Below are 20,917 nucleotides of genomic sequence, written 5' to 3'. Positions count from 1 at the left end.
GTTCAATGAAACAGTACACATGTTGCCAGCACCAATACGCACATGTTAAGCAAGACCAAGAACTCTGGCTCTGATTATGGTTGAGCTATGGTAAGTGACAACAGACAAGTGTTGGCATCCACTTCATGGCTATTTTGTTTGTTATTGCGTGCACAGTAGCTACAAATTTGCTGTGAACTTGAGCTTTGACCTAATCGAAAAAACAAAAGAGGCCATTTTCCATCACAAACATCCTCGAAGTAGAAGTAGTTTGTAAAATTTTAAATAACAGTAATCAGTTCTAGTGTTTTAACGTGTGTTTGGTAATAACAAATTTAAATTGATTGCCAGTGAAGTGCATTATTGCATAAATAATTAAGATTCTCAAGAGTCAAGTCATTAAGTTACACTGCTTAAATGAAATTACTACGCGATCTACTAAGTCTTGCAGTTTAGTTAAATGTAAAGATTTCTGACATTGTAAACCGTCGTCCATATACATCGGAATGTTAAATGCATATGAAAGACAACAAAGAAACAACATTGCAGTATTGATTTATTTGGGTAATGGTTCCATAATAGGCATACAAAAATAAATACATGTACAGATAAAATGAATAAAAGGCAAAGAATTATATAACAAGAATTCTAGTAATACAAAAACATATGCTGTAATGACAACGAATGAATTATATCTTCAATGAACTAAGAACAAAATTTATTTGAAAGTTCCTGACTTTAATTTTGCAGATTACTGACTGTTGTTTCTAGAAATGAACAGTTGTAGAATCATTCAAATACCTGCCATTAAGTTTAATGAACTTTTAACAAAATTTATTTGAAAGTTCCTGACTTTAATTTTGCAGATTAATGCTTGTAGTTTAGAGTAATGAACACTTGTAGAATCATTTCAATGCCTGTAATTAAACTGCAACTTGAGTATTATTTTGAACATCATGGAAGGAAAATAAAATACAAAATAATGCAAATCTTCCTGCCCAATTTTGTAAACTACACGTCAGGATCGAGTTAAGCTCAATATTTTTGTTTTGATATAAATTGTGTAGTTAATTTTCTCCTTTAAATGAGTTATGCGATTTATTTAAAAAATATTCATGATAATATAACAAATGTATTTTTTTTAAACAAATTCAAGCACATAATTTGCACTTATATTTTACACTTACATATATTTCCTGGAAATGAGTCCAAAAATTAAATTTTGTAGTTTATCAAAATACAAGTCGTCATTATTGCACATAATCCCCAAACTAACATTTAAAATGAACACATGAATATAATGACCAATAAAAAGTCTACTGGATACAGTAGATATAAAACTACATATAAATAGCTATATGAACGTACATCAAAAACATTCTTAGCCAAAATTAATAATTAATTTGAACTTAAAATAACTGGAGTTGTTTTTTCAATTTATATGCACTTTCATCAACATTCTAGATAAAATATACACAATGGTAAATTTACCCAACAGATTTAAACCCAACATAAAATTTTACCAAATCCTTGCGGCTAGCTTACTGAAGTTTCACTTCTTCCACATGTATTAAATGCATATAATACATAGCACCATATAAAATACCATAAAACTAAACGGACAATAATCTATAACAAACAAGACCATAATTCAAATAAAAAAAATTCTAATGTTCATCATACAATTTTTTTCCATTTGTTTAATTAATCATTCACGTTTTTGTAAGCAGACTGAGGCTATGATGAATAAATAGATTGTTCAGCATTTACCAACCCACAAAGAAATGAGGACCACAGAAACGGCTAAAAACCAATCTGTCTCTGGTATTTGATTTTTGTGAGTAAGTAGGGAACGCCAAACAAATTATTAAGGCATAAAAAAGCAGCAAATGTTTGTTTCATTTCCCCCAAATCATAGCGTAGGTAGGTCACAAAATTGTTGTTATTTCTTAGTTAAGCAAATTGTTTCTCGAGATTTTTCTGTTACCAAAAACTATGAATTGTATGCTTAAGAAAACCTATACTATCAGTATTTGCAACATTGGTATTGTTAAACATCAAAAACACTTTATTTTTAAAAAGTTTAGTGTCTGGGCAAAAAAATGGTGTAGGTGAGGAAACCTGAAACTAAAACATTTTATTTCGTTAAAGCCACATTAATTTGGCCTGACAGAGAAGTACATGGTGCTTTTCCTTAAAACATTAAATAAATCTGACATTTTGTATTATACCTACTACCTCTTCTCTAGAGTATTGTGCACTTTTTATATTAGAACTTCACATAAATCTCATAATAATTGGACAAAAAGGTTATAAACTATCGGTATCATGGCATTATGAGAATATATCATTATGGCAGTTATGAGTATATAATAGACATAGGAGCCATCTTAACAATGAGGATATAACAAAATCTTAACATGTTTTTCTGTTAAATGTCCTGTCTGTGTTTAAAGTTAAATTCAACATTTTAATTGCAAAATGAAATAAATTCAGTCTGAACTGATGAATTAAACACTTTTTTTTAAAATAGATAATATTATCACTTCACAATATTGATGCGAAAAGTGATCGTACGATTTTTCATTAACAAGATGGGGTATTTAAGTGATTAACATAATGTATGAACAGGTTATTTGATAAGGCCTAAAAAAAATGATTGTTTCCGGTTACATGCCCCAAATAACAGGGTAGGTAGGTTGTAAACTTGTTCTTTTTTAAATATTTTTTTATCAGCCAATTTTTAGAATATTTTTCATTTACCAAAAACGATAGGTTTAATGCTTTAAAACAACAATACACTCAGAATGAATAGATAAAAAATCAAACAAATGAAAAACAAAATCTTATGGCAATATAAACCTGGCTGGGCAAAAAAATAGGGTAGGTCGGGAAACCGGAAACATATTCTTTTTTACGCCTAATCTGGTATATTTACACAATAATTTACAAGCACAAGAACACTATAACACAAAGCGATGAGGCAAGATCTAACAAGGTAAATAATATCACAGTGAATGTAAAACAGACTTTACATTGAAATGGTACTTCCAAGTGTTTTGGATGCATTTGTCCAAGAAAAAAACACTTTAACATCTGTACATAAGCCTGAATTAAAGACCTCTCAATCCTGGCCCTGATTTCTCGAAAAAATTTAATTCTCTTATGACAGGATTAAGCTAAGCTCACTATTTTTGTTTTTCAATAATTTGCTTAATAATTATTTCTTCAAGAGTTTTTATACTCTAGATAGGAACTATCTTTATGATAATCACAATAAACCATTTTTTATTTGTCACAATTCAATTTAAGTATGTATTTTGACTTATTGAAATAAGCTACTTAAGCCTATTAAGCTTAAAAAGTTTCGAGAAATTGGGGCCTGATTTCAGGATTAACCTGAAACGTTAGAACGCCTGGCCTCAATTTCTCGAAACTTCTTAAGCTTAATAGGCTTAAGTAGCTTATTTCAATTTATAGACAAAATACACACTTAAATGTGATTTTGATAAATAAAATATGGTTTATTGTATTAACCATATCAGTAATTCCTATTTTAGTCTAATAACTCTTTATACTGAAGTTGATATTATGCAAATTAAAGACAAAGAAAATAATGAGATTAGCTTAATTCTGTAATTAAGGACTTGAGAAGTTTTGAGAAATTGGGGCCTGTGGTTTATAAAAGAAGTAAGATCACACAAATAAATTAATGTCATCCCATAAAATATACCTGGAAAACATACCTTTTACGAAGATATTTACACCGAAGCATTTTTTAAATATCAAATGAATGTTTTCCTATCAAATCAATAATTACACATGGTAAATCATATTCAATCACTTTAAGGTGAATAAAATGTGATAACAAAAGCATCCATAATTAATTTACATGTGTATATTGAACAAGTGAATAAATGCAAAATCAATGAGTATGTTTATCGAACATAAGTCTATTCTAGTGAGACCTATCATTTTTCTATGTTTGTGACATGTTGAGCCCAGTATCATAAAGTGTGAATGTATAGAATACAGCGTAAATCATTGAATACTGTAGATAAGGGATGCTTACAGAATGATCCTAATCCTAAATAACCCTGAATCTATGTGAGAAATTCAGGGTCTGTATATTCACAAATGTCTTGAGTCCGAGTTTCAGGCTCTGAAAAATGAATCGTAAATGTTTCAAAATATCTGTAATGTAACTAATTTTGACTAAAGATGTATCATATAATGCCAGATTGTAAAACAAATGATTTGTGACATTTACAGCAAATTTCACTATATTTGCTCAAGTAATATATCATTTATACAACAAAATCAAGACTGCTTTTCTGAGTCTTATTCTCAAGCTCAGACCTTTGTTAATAAGGGCCGTGGTCCAAAGCATGTATAAGGACGTAGAACCCTGTTATTTATATCTGTTTCAAGGTGCTTCCTGCTACTGTTAATGCAAATATTCGGCTTAACAAAAATCTTCACAATCTACTATATTTGACAATTTTATCATCCCAGGTGGACAGATTTAAATTAGCAAAGATTCTTTTTTATTTCATTTTTTGGGTTCCTATTATTTTCAGGGGGTTAAGTGTTCCAGAATTTATGTTTATATGAAATCCCTGTTGTATAACGAGATGGTTTTTTTTCTAAATATTATCAACACTGCACATAAAATATTTCACCAGATGCTGTTCACGTCAGAAATTTTAACCAAATTCTGAACAATCAGCCCATCACTTAGCTTTTTTTTAACACACGACATTGAAATTATCAATATCAGTCAAAATAAAAACCATGGAAAAATTCAACAAATCTACAGTATAGACTTAAGAAATCAAATGTATGTTCTGAAAATTCAAATTACACATCCACACTCCTCACTTGTTTAACCCCGTGTTTTGGTTTCGGAGGTGTCATAGGGATTTTATTTGCACCAGTCGAGAGCGACTTTTTAGCTCCTTTGTCTGCCAAAAGGGGTTTCTTCTGTCCTTCAAACATTTTAGAAATGCCAGCTACACTAGCTGTCCCTCCAGCAGGATCATCGTCTAGCGAGTCTGTTGAGGGTTTTCTGTGTGGTATTTCAGACGCTTTTGTTTGACTATTTGCCATGGCACTTTTTTTCACTTGACTCGGCTTTGTCGAGTCGTGAAGTCCCGGCCTACCTTTTGGGTTAAATATAGGTCTTTTAACATTAATATCTTTATCCCACTTACTTGCAGGTTTAGTATTGTCACTTAACAATGGTTTTGCAGCTTTAGCATCCTTTTTAGGATCTGATTTAGCTTTACCTACTGTTGATTTCACTGGTGGTTTCGGTTTCGGAGAGTCTGATAAAGACTTTTTAGCATCTGGTCTAGCAGATGTTTTCGGTTTTATATCTTTAGCTTTCGGATGAGCAGCTTTTCTTGCGGCATTTGGATCTGGGCTATCTGGTATACTCATGTTTATATCATCTAGCTGAGCTAGAGTCTCTTCAATAGTCCTACGAGTGCTGTCAATGTTTGAATTCGGTTTAACAGGAGGGGGTGGGGGACGTTGAGGCATTCTAGGAGAATTTGATGACATATTCACTGATTTTCTTTCCTGTGTTGCAAAAGATATTTCTGGCTCATCTCCGCATTCACTATCTGGCATTGACATCGGCCGAGGGGGGAGGGGTCGATTTCTTCGAGCTATGTCGGACTCGCTACGCTGTAAGCTTACATGCGGTGGCAGAGCAGGAGCTAACGAACTACTTGAATCTTCAGCAGGGGGTGGCTGGTTAACGTTTAAACTGTCTAGTTTCACTAAATGCTTAGATCTTCTGTCTGTTGTACTAATTAGAACCGGGTTCGAAATATTTCTCGTTAATTCTCGTTTCTTCACAGTACTAGGTTCTTCTTGATTTGAAACTATTTTCTGCACTGGCTTTGGACTTTCTTGTTTTTCAGACTTTGAAAAACTAGGAATTTTAAACATTTGCCCAAACTTAGGCTTACTATCAATTTCCGTATTTTTTGAGACACTTTGGTCATTAGAACTCTTCGCCTTATCCTGTTTCCCTGCCTTTGTAGGCAGTTTAGGTGGGGGCGGTCTTGGTATAGGCCTATGATCGGCTACTGGACTAGGCTGTACATGTGACTTGGATTCCTCATGGGTACTTCCTGTCAACACGGGGTTAGAAATCTGCACGCCTGCTGTGCCTTTGGGCTTTGGTCTGGCATTGAACTTAACAGCGTCCTTGTACGAAGGGGGTGGGGGTTCTGCTCTAGGGGCACTGGGCGCAGGAGGTCGGTGTAAGGAAGGTGGGTCTCTCTTTGGTGGCGGGTGGGCGGGGCGCAATGGGCGGCTATGGTCTCTGGAAAACATTGATTGATAATAATATATATATAAAAAAATATCAATATTTTGTTTGTTTTGCAAAATTATCAATACACATCAAAATCATAAGTCTGTTACATGTTTTATTATTATTAATGTTATTTTAATTCTTAGGTTAACTCAAATATAATAACAATATGTTTTAGTTACTGCAGCCATGTAAGTGTATAATTTCAACCACGAAGGTAAGTGGGTGAAATTACTGTTTGTACCGTGTTGTCCTGAACAACGTTCAATAACTGGCATGCATATAAGTGAATAGCATTATCATTAATCTGCACAAAAGTTAAGGAATGGTAAAGCTCTGACTACTTTTTACGTTATAATATGGGAGTAAATGTATTGATAAAATAGCAACAACAAACTTTCAAACATGGTTCTACTTCAATTTAATCCTCATTCTAATAAATATGTGTAAAACATGTACAGTAGAAAACCCGTTTGCTCAACAGCCCAGGGACTAGCCAAAATACTTCTTGTGAATATCAAGCCAAGTGGGAACGCTTACAAAGAGTAAAACAAAATCAGCCCTTAACAGCTAATGAGAAAATCAAGCCATGCAATATCGAGCCATGGAGCGATTACAAGAGTATTATTAAATTTAAGTCATGTATGGTGGTACCCTTATTGTTTCAAATAGTATTTTAAACCCATATTTATGTCCATCAAGAAAGGGTCATATTTTCATGCATGTTCCATACTTAGCGTGTTTGCTGTTGAATTTCCTCCACCATCCAATGAGTCGATCTCGGAAGTAGTAGCCAATAAAGAACAATATGAGAGGAACAATGACCAGGAACAGGACCAACATGGCGATGAGCAAGCCATTTGAGCCTGGAAAAAATTGGATGAAGAATTACGCAAATGGCAATATACAAGCCATTCGAGTCTGGAAAAAAAACTGTTTTAAGATTTACACAAATGGCAATATACAAGCCATTCGAGCCTGGAAAAAAAACTGTATTAAGATTTACACAAATGGCAATATACAAGCCATTCGAGTCTGGTAAAAAAAACTGTATTAAGATTTACACAAATGGCAATATACAAGCCATTCGAGTCTGGAAAAAAAACTGTATTAAGATTTACACAAATGGCAATATACAAGCCATTTAAGTCTGAAAAAAATTGTACAAAGTTATACACAAATGGCGATGAGCAGGCCGTTCCAGCCTGGAAAAAATTGTATGAAGATTTACACAAATGGCAATACACAAGCCATTCGAATCAGAAAAATATTGTACGAAGATTTACACAAATAGCAATGAGCATGGCCGTAATTTCTCATTGAAAAATCTGACTTAAAAGTGGCTATAAGGCCCCATGCCTCTTCATACTTAAAAAATTCATTCCATAAGAATTGGACTATTGGACAAGCTCAATTTTACAAAAACAGACTAATATCACGAACTCACACATTTACTATGCCTTATCAATCGTTTAATTTATGTTCTGAGATTGTTCACAAATACAAGAGATCGTTATTTACATGAACCTTACCTGATATTTTTATGGGTCCACTGTCCACACTCCCACCATTCCCTGCTTCATCACATAGGGGCGGGGCCCAACCCTCCTCACAGTGACAGTGACCCTTACTGTTACACACGCCCCGGTCATTGCAGCCCTCCGGACAGGCAGAAATATTGAGCTGGCTGATTGCCTGGCACTTATGGTCTACGCACATCTGCAATGAATCAAATGCTAAGTGGTAGAGGTGTATATTTTTTTTTCTCTTTCACATTCATAGACAAGGACTTAATAAGCTATCTACAAATTGCAGCTACAAGCTTTTGCAGATTCACCTCAGGAAGGACAACATGTGAAATTTATCATCAAGAGTTATACATAAGTTTCATGACTTTATGTTGAACAGTTTGGGCATTTCAATCAACGCAAGTCTTGAATTGCCAATTTTTGTAAAATCAAGGGCTCTGGTTTTATTAGGTGCAATTGGAAACAACCCCCCCACGGCAAAACTTCATCACCCTAACAACATTCCCCGAAGCTTTCGTGTCTCTGGTTCAAATAGTATTTGAGTTTTGAGCAACACAATATCCAGAAAGGCCATTTTTTGCTAATTCAAGGGTCATAATTCTGTTCTACTAAGTGCAGCAGGAACAGAAACTCCAGGTGCACAACTTCATCATTAACATTCTGGGTTTCATGACTCTAGGTAATATAGTTTTGGAGTTATGAGCGACACAAGTCCAGAAATGCCATTTTTTGCTAATTCAAGGGTCATAACTCTGGAAGCAAGAGAAGAAATTCCAGGTGCACAACTTCATCACCCCATTAACATTCTCGGTTTCATGATTCTAGTTTTGGAGTTCTGAGCGACACAAGTTCGTATAATAATCACAGATGGAATCACTGCCAGATTCATGCACGGATGGACAAGGGCAAATCTATATGCCCCCACCCTTCCCACCACCCCCATTTTTGTGAGGGCATAAATATTGCTACATACCTTCCTCTCATCACATTTGGCCCCATCTGGCACCATGCCAGGATCAGGCATGTCCAGCCCCACATCTAACATGGCTGCCCGACACACATGTGTTGTCGTGCCGATCGTGAGGAAAGTCGCAGGGGTGGCATGTGTTAGACTGTCCTTCCAGAACATCAACTTCTCATTCTGGTGAACACAGTGTAGCAGTCCACACATCACATTACTGAAATGGGTTAACATTGAAATAGAATAATGATGTTGTCCGGAAATACTACTGGAAACATGCATATGTGTACAATATATGTATCTAAAACAATAAATATGGGCTCTCATGCCATATTCGTAGTATGTAGAGTAAATTCTTCTTCTTTATATTGTAAATTTAACTTCATCACTGAAAACATAAACACCGTGACCAAGTTTGAGTTAACAAAATTCACTACTTTTTATAACACTCCCACCAAGTTTGAGTTAACAAATTTCACTACTTTAATACACTCCGACCAAGTTTGAGTTAACAAATTTCTCTTCTTTATTACACTTCGACCAAGTTTAAGTTAACAAATTTCACTTCATTGTTACACTTCGACCAAGTTTGAGTTAACAAATTTCACTTCATTGTTACACTTCGACCAAGTTTGAGTTAACAAATTTCACTTCATTGTTACACTTCAAGTTTGAGTTAACAAATTTCACTTCATTTGAACACTTCGACCAAGTTTGAGTTAACAAATTTCACTTCATTGTTACACTGCGACAAAGTTTGAGTTAACAAATTTCGCTACTTTATTACACTCTGACCAAGTTTCAGTTAACAATTTTCACTACTTTATTACAATCTAACCAAGTTTGAGTCAACAAAATTCACTACTTTATTACAATCTGACCAAGTTTGAGTTAACAAACTTCACTACTTTAATACAATCTGACCAAGTCTGAGTTAACAAATTTCACTACTTTATAACACTGCGACCAAGTTTGAGTTAACAAAATTCACTCTTTTATTACAATCTGACCAAGTTTGAGTTAACAAATTTCACTACTTTATTACACTCCAACCAAGTGCGAGTGAACAAATTTCACTACTTTACAAGACTTAAGTATAAGAAGCATTTAAGTGCAGTGAGCTAACCGTCCAATTGAAATATCAGAGCAACTTATGAGTTGACCTTGCATGTGAATGTAAAGTAACAAACAAGTGGGAAAAATGCCAACAGTCTTCTGTTGATTTTTCGTAAAAAGGGGCATAGCTGAACAAATTATAAAGCCATACTTATTGACCTTCCTATGCATCATGTGTTAAGAGTTTCATTTGAATATCATGACTAAGGTGACTATATATTAATTGCTAGATTTTCATCCCCTCCTGCCCCCTCTTTTATCTGCCGACCATTAAATTTTATGGATGCAAATGAAAATGTTGAACTAGGGTCTGTATTTGCCTATTGGTCCAGGACTGTCCGTTAACAGCGTTTATTCATACCTACAGTGTCGATGTATAACATTCACATGTAAAAACGAGTATTGTTACGATCATGTTAGTGGTTCATCTAGAAATTCATGTATATGGTTCCTGAGCATGAACTCATATTCAATGGTGAAACATCTAAGATGAATAAAAATTAAAAGGTCACCCTCGCCCCCATTCAAAAAAATTTGGATGAAAATCTAGCAATTAATTTATATTGGCCTTATGGCCAAGTTTTTGCACTTCAATAACGATACCCGGGCTATGACATCTCAACATTTTTACCTAGAATTACAGGAGAGCTAAAAATTGATCAACTCACTCTCTAAGACAAGGTGTATATCTAGAAGTTGTCCAGTTATATCCACAGTTTCCATGCTTGCTGCCATTTGTGTTGAGGTGCTTGAAGCAGACAGGATCTGACACTCGCCCTGTCGACCCCCATAACAGCTTACACTGACCAGTGTGCGTACGGCAGTTCCCTTTGTAACAGTAAGACTGAAACAGAACAAAAATAGGCTTGTAAAGCAAAGCATATTGAAATCAGAAGGTTACTGTGACCTTTAATTTGAGAGTACAACACATGTCTTATGTACAACACATCCTCATGCTATGGTGGTCATTGCTGCCAAACAATTTTAAAATCCAACCACGAAAGATATGGACCGAACACAACTATTTTCAGGAAGGCTTATATAGCAAAACATACAATGTTCAGATGGTTGCTGTGACCTTGACCTTGAAAGTAGGTACTCGGGTCATGCGTGCGACACATTCGAATGGAATAGTGGTCATTTCTGCCAAATAATTTAAAGAAAAAATTTACAAAGATGTTGACTGGAACCGAAGTACATGAGGAGGTGTGTGATTCCTATATAGCGGGGGTATAACTAAACTTGAATAACAAAACCGAACCTACCTGCCCTCCTCCACAATCTGTCCCATCCTGCAGAAAGACGTCAGCAGGACAGTGTGGACTGCTCCCCCCACAGAACTCCGGTAGGTCACACTCTCCATGTGCATCTCGACATAATGTGGCAGGTTCCTTGGGCTAAATAGAGAAACATTTGTTTCAATGGATATTTAAATTAACTTCAGCACGGCAGACTCTATGATCAACCTTTTTGTGAAACATTATTAAAATGGATCATAGTATTTTCTTCCGCATATATTATCTCCAAAGCGAAAAGGTGCTTAAAGATGGATAACAATATTTTTTGATATGGTTATATTAGTTTTTAATAATATTATTTAACTTAAATACTGTAACACTGTGTAGTAAATGTGATGGAACAGACTTTTCATGTATTTTTTTTAATTACTTTAGGAATATTATTATTTTGTACAACAATTATTGTTTTAACAAGCAATTATCATTTTCTTATGTTTAAAATGTTGACATGTTATTGGTAAATGTCACCTGAATGGGATACCCCTGATTCCGGAAAATAAACTGGACTTCATAGAGGTCTCAAAAAATAAGTTATAATATGTCAACCATAACTTAAGTTATTCAGTTCCAACTATTTCCCTTATTTTAGTAACAGTGACCTTGAACTTAACCCTAGGGGCACCAAACGCAATCCTATGAAAGGTCTCCATAAACTCTTCCTATATACCAAGTTTGGTCACTATTTGGCAAACCCAACTAAAATTATTAGATACCATAGGTAAGTTTGATAATGCTCTCCCGATCGCCTGTCCGAACAATGCTGTACGCCATTCTAATAACCAGGTTTCACTATGCGAAAACCTGGTTAAAAATAAGCAGTAGAATTCTACTTCTTTTTTTGTTTTGAATGCCCCATACCTTACAAGTTTCAAGGTCGCAACACTTGCCAGAGGCACACTGTGACCCAGATGTCAATTTACACGTCGTCCCATTACAGCATTTGTTACTGCAATCCTGAAAACAAACGGCATTGATTAAAGACAAAGTATGCACTGGTGAAGTAACTTAAATCTTAGTTTACTGTGAAATCAATCAATATCAAAATGGAAAATTGTTAAAAATAAAAGCAAAGAAAATATATGCCAATGCTCATCAATGATCAAGGGGAATAACTCCACCAAAACATTTACCACATTTATTGAAATTGCGACACATGTTCACAATGTCATAGTTATCATGTGTAGCAAGGTTTATGTGAATACCATTTGTATCTTCTTTTTAAGTTATGGCCACTGACAAAAGTTTTTGAATAAAAACACCAAGAACTTACACCACAGTCGCATTAATCTACCCCTATTTCATTCTTCCCCATTCCCACAAACAGAACTCTCATATGGTTCATTGGTAGCGCAGTGGTTAGTGCACTTGCTTCACACCTAGACCACCTGGGTTTGATTCCCGGCCTGAGCGCATGTGAGTCTGGCAAGTGGTCACCAAGCCGAACAAGTGGGTTTTCTCCCAGTACTCTGATTTCCCAAACAACAGAACACCACACTCTCGTGTAACATCATGCCAAGGATAGTGATTTATATTATGCAGTAAAAACTTGTTGTAAAATATTATAAGTTTAAACAAACTCTCATATTAGACCCCAGAGTAATTCATTTTGATTTGAGGAAATTTCCCCCAAATTATGCGTAATTGAAGTCTTTCTTAGTGATTTTCTCTCAGTTAGTTACTTACACTCCTTGCACCGCAATCACATTCTTCCCCGGTCTCCAGGAAGCCATTTCCACAAACTGGCCCCTCGTATAGCGTCTCAGGAATATTGTGGAGACAGTAGTCCATTCCCATCTCGAACGCCTCCTGTTTTGCAAGCACCGAGCATGATGACCACTTGGTGGGTGTGTTGATCCTGGATTGGATGTTAGAAATAAGCAAAGAGTTGATGCCATGTCACACCAAATGGCTTAAAAATGTTGTGCTTTGTAACCTTCTGGCATTATATAACCACATAAGACGTAACATTATTGATCAGTATTGTTATTATCAGTACCATTTAAATACAATATCAATACACTCATATACTCCCATCATTGGCAACCATAGTACTTTCTTCCATTACACTTCATACATACCGTGGGAAAAATGACTGACAAAATCTTGTTTATATGAATATGCATGAGGCAGGGAAGAAAACTCTTCTTCCAATGAAATCGCATGTTACAATTCTATGGGAAAATGGGGAAAACGTAAGTATGAGTGTCTGTACATACATTTGCATTAGTTACTTGAGGAACCAATGAAACTGCCTCATAAATTATTTATGATCACAAGATTTTCCTGGCCAAATTGCCCAAGATACACAACAGAGCATAGCCTTGTAGTGTATCGGAGGTATCTGGCGATGACAGATGTTTTTTAAGACTAAACCGGACAGTAAATTCAGTTACATCCAATCTAATATGAACAGATTAATTTAGCAAATTATCAATCCACTTTAATAAATGATATCCATGAAGTTGCATGAATGTTTTTGGAAAAATATTCAACTGATTCTCTTGATTATCATTATGTCAGAAACTCTTTTATAAACACGAAGCATTACCATGGTTACCTGTACTTTAATTGAAAAAAAACAACAAGCAAAACATTGTTGTTGATGCGAAAATTTAAAGAACTCAGAAATAAAATAAAGCTATATGATTTGTGTTATGCTATTTCTATTACGACAAATAATTTTAATGCATAGTGCTCTCCTAAACATTTAAAGCAGGAACCATCTAATTTAAAACATGAAGCTTAATTTTCAAGCATTATCTTTTTCTGAATTAAAAGTTAAACCATATTCAGGCAAGTCACAAGAATAGAAAATCTGTTGAATAATAAAGAAGAAAAGAGTTCTGTTGACCAAAATACGTAACTAAGAGTTGCTAAGATAAGCTCAAAGTTTTATTTAATTTAAATTGATATGCAATTTTAGGAGCAAATGACGACCTTAAGTATTTGGTGTGACAGCACCATGATTTTCTCAAGAAAATCAGGAAGTACTAAATAATAAACATTTTTTTGAGAAATACAACTTTCATTTAATATGATTTAAATACAACAAAAAAACACTGCCAGAGTAATAAGCCAAGTTTCATTTAAATATCTTGAATAATTTTTGAGTTTAATGCCTAATTTTAACAGTTGTTGCACACTTATGATGACACCAACATTTTGTATCACAATACCTTTTTGTCATTGAAATAACAGGCAATAATTTTTGTCTTTGAAATACAGGCAAGACTTTTTGTCTTTGAAATACAGGCAAGACTTTTTGTCTTCGAAATACAGGCAAGACTTTTTGTCTTCGAAATACAGGCAAGACTTTTGTCTTTGAAATACAGGCAAGACTTTTGTCTTTGAAATACAGGCAAGACTTTTTGTCTTTGAAATACAGGCAAGACTTTTTGTCTTTGAAATACAGGCAAGACTTTTTGTCTTTGAAATACAGGCAAGACTTTTGTCTTTGAAATACAGGCAAGACTTTTGTCTTTGAAATACAGGCAAGACTTTTTGTCTTTGAAATACAGGCAAGACTTTTTGTCTTTGAAATACAGGCAAGACTTTTTGTCTTTGAAATACAGGCAAGACTTTTTGTCTTTGAAATACAGGCAAGACTTTTTGTCTTTGAAATACAGGCAAGACTTTTTGTCTTTGAAATACAGGCAAGACTTTTTGTCTTCGAAATACAGGCAAGACTTTTTGTCTTCGAAATACACGCAAGACTTTTTGTCTTCGAAATACAGGCAAGACTTTTTGTCTTCGAAATAGTCATGCAAGACCTTTCGTCTTCGAAATACAGGCAAGATCAAAATCTGTCTGACCTAGCACCACCTTCATGTTTTACCCACCTTGATTTTTCAAAGTATTGAATGGTTATCACAATTTTACCAACATTGGCACCAAATTTTGTTTCCAAAATATTCAAAGAATTGTGCCACCACCAGGTTATTAAAATGTATTAAAGAAAACCTAAGAAACCAATTAAAGCCTATTAAGCTTAAGAAGTTTAGAGAATATTGGGGTCGGAATATTATGTTAAATTTTTGTTATTATATATTATAAAACATTTAGATTTATTTTTTTCACTTACTTTAATACATAGTTTTACGCTGAAAACATACAAATCTACTTGTACCGGTATATTACATTGCTAAAATGTATACCTATTTGTAATAAGAAATATTTTAATAAAACAAAATAACCATCTGTAAACCCTTCGCATCTGTTAAAAAACTAAACATGTAACAGGGTCATCATATCAACCAGGCAGCGTAAGACAAATATCCTAAGATCATGAATTTTAGTTAAATATTGAGTGAGTGTCAAAAAAATAAATAATAATTATTTACTTGCAAAATCATACAATCTTTGCCTAAAATAACAGAATTCAATAAAGACATATGCTTTGAACTATGTATTTTTACTAATGATAAATAAAGACTACAAAAGCAATCATATGATGCATACGTAGATAAGATGGCCCCATATCTAGTAAAAGTTATTGGTTTAAAGTAAAATTGAATGTCAACATCTTTTTACTCTGTTGAAAAAAGGGAATAACTTAAGAAATATTTAATCAGTTAATGTTTAAACACGAGTACAAAAAAAGCATCATTTAAAATATCTTTAACAAATTGGATTTAATAATGGTAAACATTTTAAGTATTTGAACACTAATTACAATAACAGGAAAGCTATGACAAAATGCTGAGCAGCTGATCGTTCAAAACTTTGTTAAAGTTAACGACATAGTTCGCTTTTAAACAGGAACTATTTAATGATCTGCATATACATTTAAATAAAATCACTACCAATGAAACAGTTGTCTCAAATCTTGTAAGGAACACTGCAGATTACAAGTGCATTTAACTTCTAGAGCAGTAAAAAACAATGATGATAAAGATGTTATAAAGTTAAACAAAGTGATTGAACAACTGGCCTTATATCTTCACTTTTCTTTTTTTCTTATGTGGATAGGGAAATGGGCGTATGATGGATGGTTTTGTGACTCATATCATCTGACATGCAAACCCTGCCATGCCGCAACCAAATTATTGTTCCTTTTTACCATTTAAACAACACAAGTGACCAACAAGGGCCTTTGCTTTGCTATCATGACTTTTTTGGTATTTTTATATCCAAAGCATGAACAAACTAGAAATAGGCAATATGCTGAACCCACATTTGAAGGGGAGCAAACAGTAAAACATGTTCCCCAAAGGGCAAAGGGAGAGTAACACTATAATAATACACAACTCTCTGTACAAGTTGTCTCCCTTAGAGTATACTTTTGTTCGACTGCAGCATTTCAATGGCCATAATCCAGTCATGTATGAGCGGATCAGACTGGTTAAGGAAAGGAACTGAGCTCTCTTGGATATCTAACTACCGTAAAAGTTTGATTGATTTACAATCAAAACTAAAAACTGTATTGTGTTAACAAGCTATTGTTTAAAGATGGACGCACAGACACCAGGCCATGGCATAAGCTCTTCTGGCCAACTAAAAAAAAAAATGGCATGAAGCCTATAACCACCCTGAATAAATATTTTTAACTGTTGAACCAATGGAGTGGTTCACTTGTCACATAATTACCCTGGATAAATAAATACACATGGACTTGGATACAACATAATTATACTTCTGTTAAAACAAAGTAGGTGATAATCCTGGGGCTGTATTCAATAAATAACTTAGATCAAACTTAAGAATAGAATCTAAGCATTTTGATTGGTCTGTAATATTGATGGGCCAATCAAATGAATGGAATCACTCAGGCATGACTAAATATAGGAATTATCCTGAATACAGCCCTAGGGACTCTTAATCCGACATAGCAACAAGTCAACTAACAAGGGCAGCCAATGTCAATACAGTCGAAACCTGTTGGCTCGATATAGCTTGGCTCGATTTCCTCGTTTGCTCTAACTTGATGTAAAGGACCAATTTTTTTACTCTATGTAAACATTCCCACTTGGCTCAATATTCGCGAGGCCCTGAAGTATGTTGGTCGGTTTACGGTATATCAAGCCAATGGTTTTCCACTATAAATTAAATGTCTAGCTCTTCCTTTACATACCATTTTATATTTCTACAAAATTCCAATGAAGGTTGTTTTCTGTATCAATCAGGTACATGCAACTGTCCTCATGTTTGTTATTTGTTTCTCAAAAATAAATTTTATGAATATATTATGGTATTTATCCTAGAAACAGAGTGAATATAATATACAAAAATTGTATATAAATGTTTAAGATATATTAACAATCAGCATGAACAAGTCCTCTTCATTTTCTATACACTTTCGATAATAATTGTATTACAAGGCAAATTTGATCAAAATGCAATATGGAAGGCAACTTTTTTCCAGTCTAAACATGTATTTTGTATAAAGGAAAGGTGGAAATGAACAAATCCTTGGCTGTATATAAAGATTTTTTCTTGTGCAAAGACAAGAAAAACATGCAGAATCTTGCAAATGCACATCGGCCATTCGCAACATGGTTAATATGTCTGAAAGTTAAGCCGTACTGAATTGATTCTACGTTCAGCATCAAGTTCCAATTTAAAGCCTTATTATAGAGGCAGGAAAATAAATAATTTATTATACTTAAGTCAACCTCTTTGAGTTATATACAAGAGGTGTTCAGAAAAGCTATCCAATATTGTAAAACTTTTATTATGTATCTAGGGGCTGTTTCAATAAACAATTTTAGGGGTATAATATAATACAGTACACTCCACGCGGAACTACCACTTTCCTCGGTGACTCGGAGGCGTTTTTAATTTATCGCGGATTTCCGCCGAGTACGCAACCTTTTTCCTCGCTAAATTTCGCCGAGTTGCACCGAGTTAATCGTTTTCTATGGAGGGTTTTATTGCCGGTAGCGCCGGTGATCGTTTCGATTTATTGACCTAATCGCGGAACTCCGCGTTTTGTGCATAGCTACTACAGTACATTGCTTCTGTTAAAACAGTATTAAATAATTAGATAATTATTTTTCAAAGTACAGTAAGTTTCTTTTTAAAAACAATTATTGTAAATTTTCATCAGCATCGTCAAACAACTGTTGTTTTTCACATTATGTAATTAAAATATATACCATAGCGTTCGTTTGTGTTTGTTATTGTCATCTTTCTCTTACTATATTAAGGTGTTGAGAACTTAATTAGATTGGAGTAATGAAGGTGTTGAGAACTTAGTAAGTGTGAATATTTTTCGGTCATTATTTCTTAATTTGCATTTTACTACTTATTAACACTTCTTAATTTATCCGTAGTTATCAATGGTTCTAAACTTATTTATTACGCATATAAGTGTAAATCCCTCATCAAGTTAATTAAAATCCCATTAAACACCATTTTATACATGCATTGAAAGGAATAACACATTCTATCGGCTTCAGATCAAACAGTCACACTGTGTGACGTCACATAACTCACAGTTTTACCCACGAGGATCTCATGGAGAGCATGTATATTGTTATGCAGGATTAATGTGTCTGAGTGGTGTTTTCGAATGTAACTTAAGTATTGCATTTCCAACTTTAATTCATCACATTAATTAGTTAGCTTGTCAACAGTGGTGTATACGGTTAGGTAGATAGATAGATAGATAGATAGATAATCTTCGTCTGTGAAACTTGGTAAGTGTGAAAGTTACGATTGATGTCCTTTGGATGTCCGAAAATTAGGTACGCGAAATAAATTATTTTTATAAATAATTACGGGTGTAGCAAAACATATCAAATAAATTAAACAAAATTAGATACAGTGGGAGATTCTTATCGGTTTTCCTCCGAGTTTCGCGGTGTTTTTACCTCCGAGTAACGCGGCGATTGTAATTATACGGTCCACTGATTAGCCTCGGTGGGCGAACGAGTAAAAACGCCGAGGAAAGAGGATTATGATGAATTGGATGTCGTGTCCGCGATGACCAAAATCCGCCGAGGAAAACGGAAAGTGGTAGTTCCGCGTGGAGTGTACTGTACTTCAATAATCTTAAATCTGTATAACCATCACAAATGGCTACTCAAATGTAGCCACACATTGATTGTTTTATATTTCCTCAACTTTGTGTTCATTTTGATAATACTAGCTTAAGTTCAACACTGAAATATGTAGTAAAATGATGAAAATATTATAAAAGATAATTTCAAATTATGACTTAAATCAACTAATATCATCATTGAAACAGACCCTGATCCTTAATATTCTTAAATTAGCTTCATAATTGCAGTTTTCCACACTAGTTTTTTACCTTTGATTTTAGGGTATGAAAACCCGAAAGCGTAACCAGCCACATGACACTTATAACATAGAATCAATTACGCACGACCTTATCTGTAAAGCCAAACCGAAAGCCCAGCCATATAAATCCAAAATCAAGTCTACAAATTCCTCATTACCTTTGGTCTCTTGAACTGTTTAGAATCAACAACATACTGTTAAATGATATTCAGCGGCGTATGACAATAGACATGCAAATATTCCTTTATAAAATTATGTTTCATTCTGCTTAAATTCCAAAGAATACATAAAATAATACATAAAATAAATATGGATTACAAACTTATATGTTTTTTTTCCAAATAGTGCATTCTGCAAAGCGTATTTACATAAATGAGCCAAAGCAATTTAAGCTATGAGAAGGGCATTAGTTTATCTCCTATACAGTCAGCGACCAATTTACAGGTATTTGCTTACTTTTTATAGCCATAAATTTCCACACTGATTTATTTTTTATTTTTAACAAAGCGCAGATAATTGAATTATTTAACCTTTTTAATAAGCAAATAACCCAATAAGTTTTCATACTTTATGAACAACATATTTTGTATCAATTTTAATCATTTTAATCTTGTATCAAAAAACATTCTACCTACCCTCCACTGGTCGCAGCCATAATACATTTCTCGTCCGGACACTGACATATTGTGTAGTTATCATGGTCCATGCCGAAGTTGTGACCCAGCTCATGGGCAATTGTTGTTGCTGTCTGACCTTCTGTGGCTAGATTCTAGTGAAAAAATATACAATGTTACAGTAGGGCTCATGGGAAAAAAGCTGCAGTTGTTTGACCTTCTGTGGTTAGATTCTAGTAATATTAAAAACATTTATACAGTAAGACTCATGGGCAAAAATTTTTGCTGTCCGACTCTGTGGCTAGATTCTAGTAAAACATTTAACAGACAACTTTCTGACGGCAGCAAAATTATGCGTTTAATTAAAATCACCATGTTCAAGAATTCTATATGTATGTGTTATAGGCAGTCGACTATTTGCCTTATGTAAATTTTACTTCCACTTTATAAGTGACATTCAAATTAAGAAATCAAATAATTCAATTTATGATTTAAAGCTGCACTCTCACAGAATTACCGTTTTGACAAGTTTTTTTTATATTTTTTTGTCTTGAAATGAACCAATTATTGCGTTAATATGTAACAACCAGTGATCATTATATCTGCACAAGCTAAGCTCAGCATAAAATGTCTGTTACAGTATGCTATAGATAAGATTTCGACAATTGTTCAGAACTCTGTTTAAGTTAACAACATGATAAACAACATCATTATTAACTCATTTTTGTTATCCTTTTTAATGATGTGCTTACATATTTAAATATAAGCAAGTTCAAATGAAACAAATGTCTCCAATCTTGTTAGAAATACAGCAGATCACAAGAGTATCCATTAAACTTCCAGTGCAGACA

General features: G+C 34.0%; 1 protein-coding gene across 2 annotated transcripts in view; it reads right to left on the bottom strand.

The window, feature by feature from the left end:
- Positions 1-518: 518 nt before the first annotated feature.
- The window catches only part of LOC128211323 (disintegrin and metalloproteinase domain-containing protein 12-like), a 41,424-nt gene continuing 21,025 nt past the window's right edge, over positions 519-20,917 (bottom strand). The window contains exons 12-21 of one of the 2 annotated variants that reach the window (XM_052915985.1): positions 20,088-20,221; positions 19,611-19,625; positions 12,895-13,066; positions 12,070-12,165; positions 11,179-11,310; positions 10,582-10,757; positions 8,810-9,014; positions 7,840-8,026; positions 7,041-7,173; positions 519-6,316 (exon numbers count right to left, since the gene is read on the bottom strand). In XM_052915985.1, coding sequence (XP_052771945.1) covers positions 4,840-6,316; positions 7,041-7,173; positions 7,840-8,026; positions 8,810-9,014; positions 10,582-10,757; positions 11,179-11,310; positions 12,070-12,165; positions 12,895-13,066; positions 19,611-19,625; positions 20,088-20,221 — 2,727 coding nt within the window. In that variant the 3' untranslated portion in view covers positions 519-4,839. The remainder of the gene's footprint in view (positions 6,317-7,040; positions 7,174-7,839; positions 8,027-8,809; positions 9,015-10,581; positions 10,758-11,178; positions 11,311-12,069; positions 12,166-12,894; positions 13,067-19,610; positions 19,626-20,087; positions 20,222-20,917) is intronic. The other variant, XM_052915986.1, reaches the window with a different exon arrangement.

The sequence above is a fragment of the Mya arenaria genome, chromosome 12 (assembly GCF_026914265.1).
Source record: "Mya arenaria isolate MELC-2E11 chromosome 12, ASM2691426v1".
Classification (NCBI taxonomy): Eukaryota; Metazoa; Mollusca; class Bivalvia; order Myida; family Myidae; genus Mya; species Mya arenaria.
This window is presented reverse-complemented; position numbering and strand designations above follow the sequence as displayed.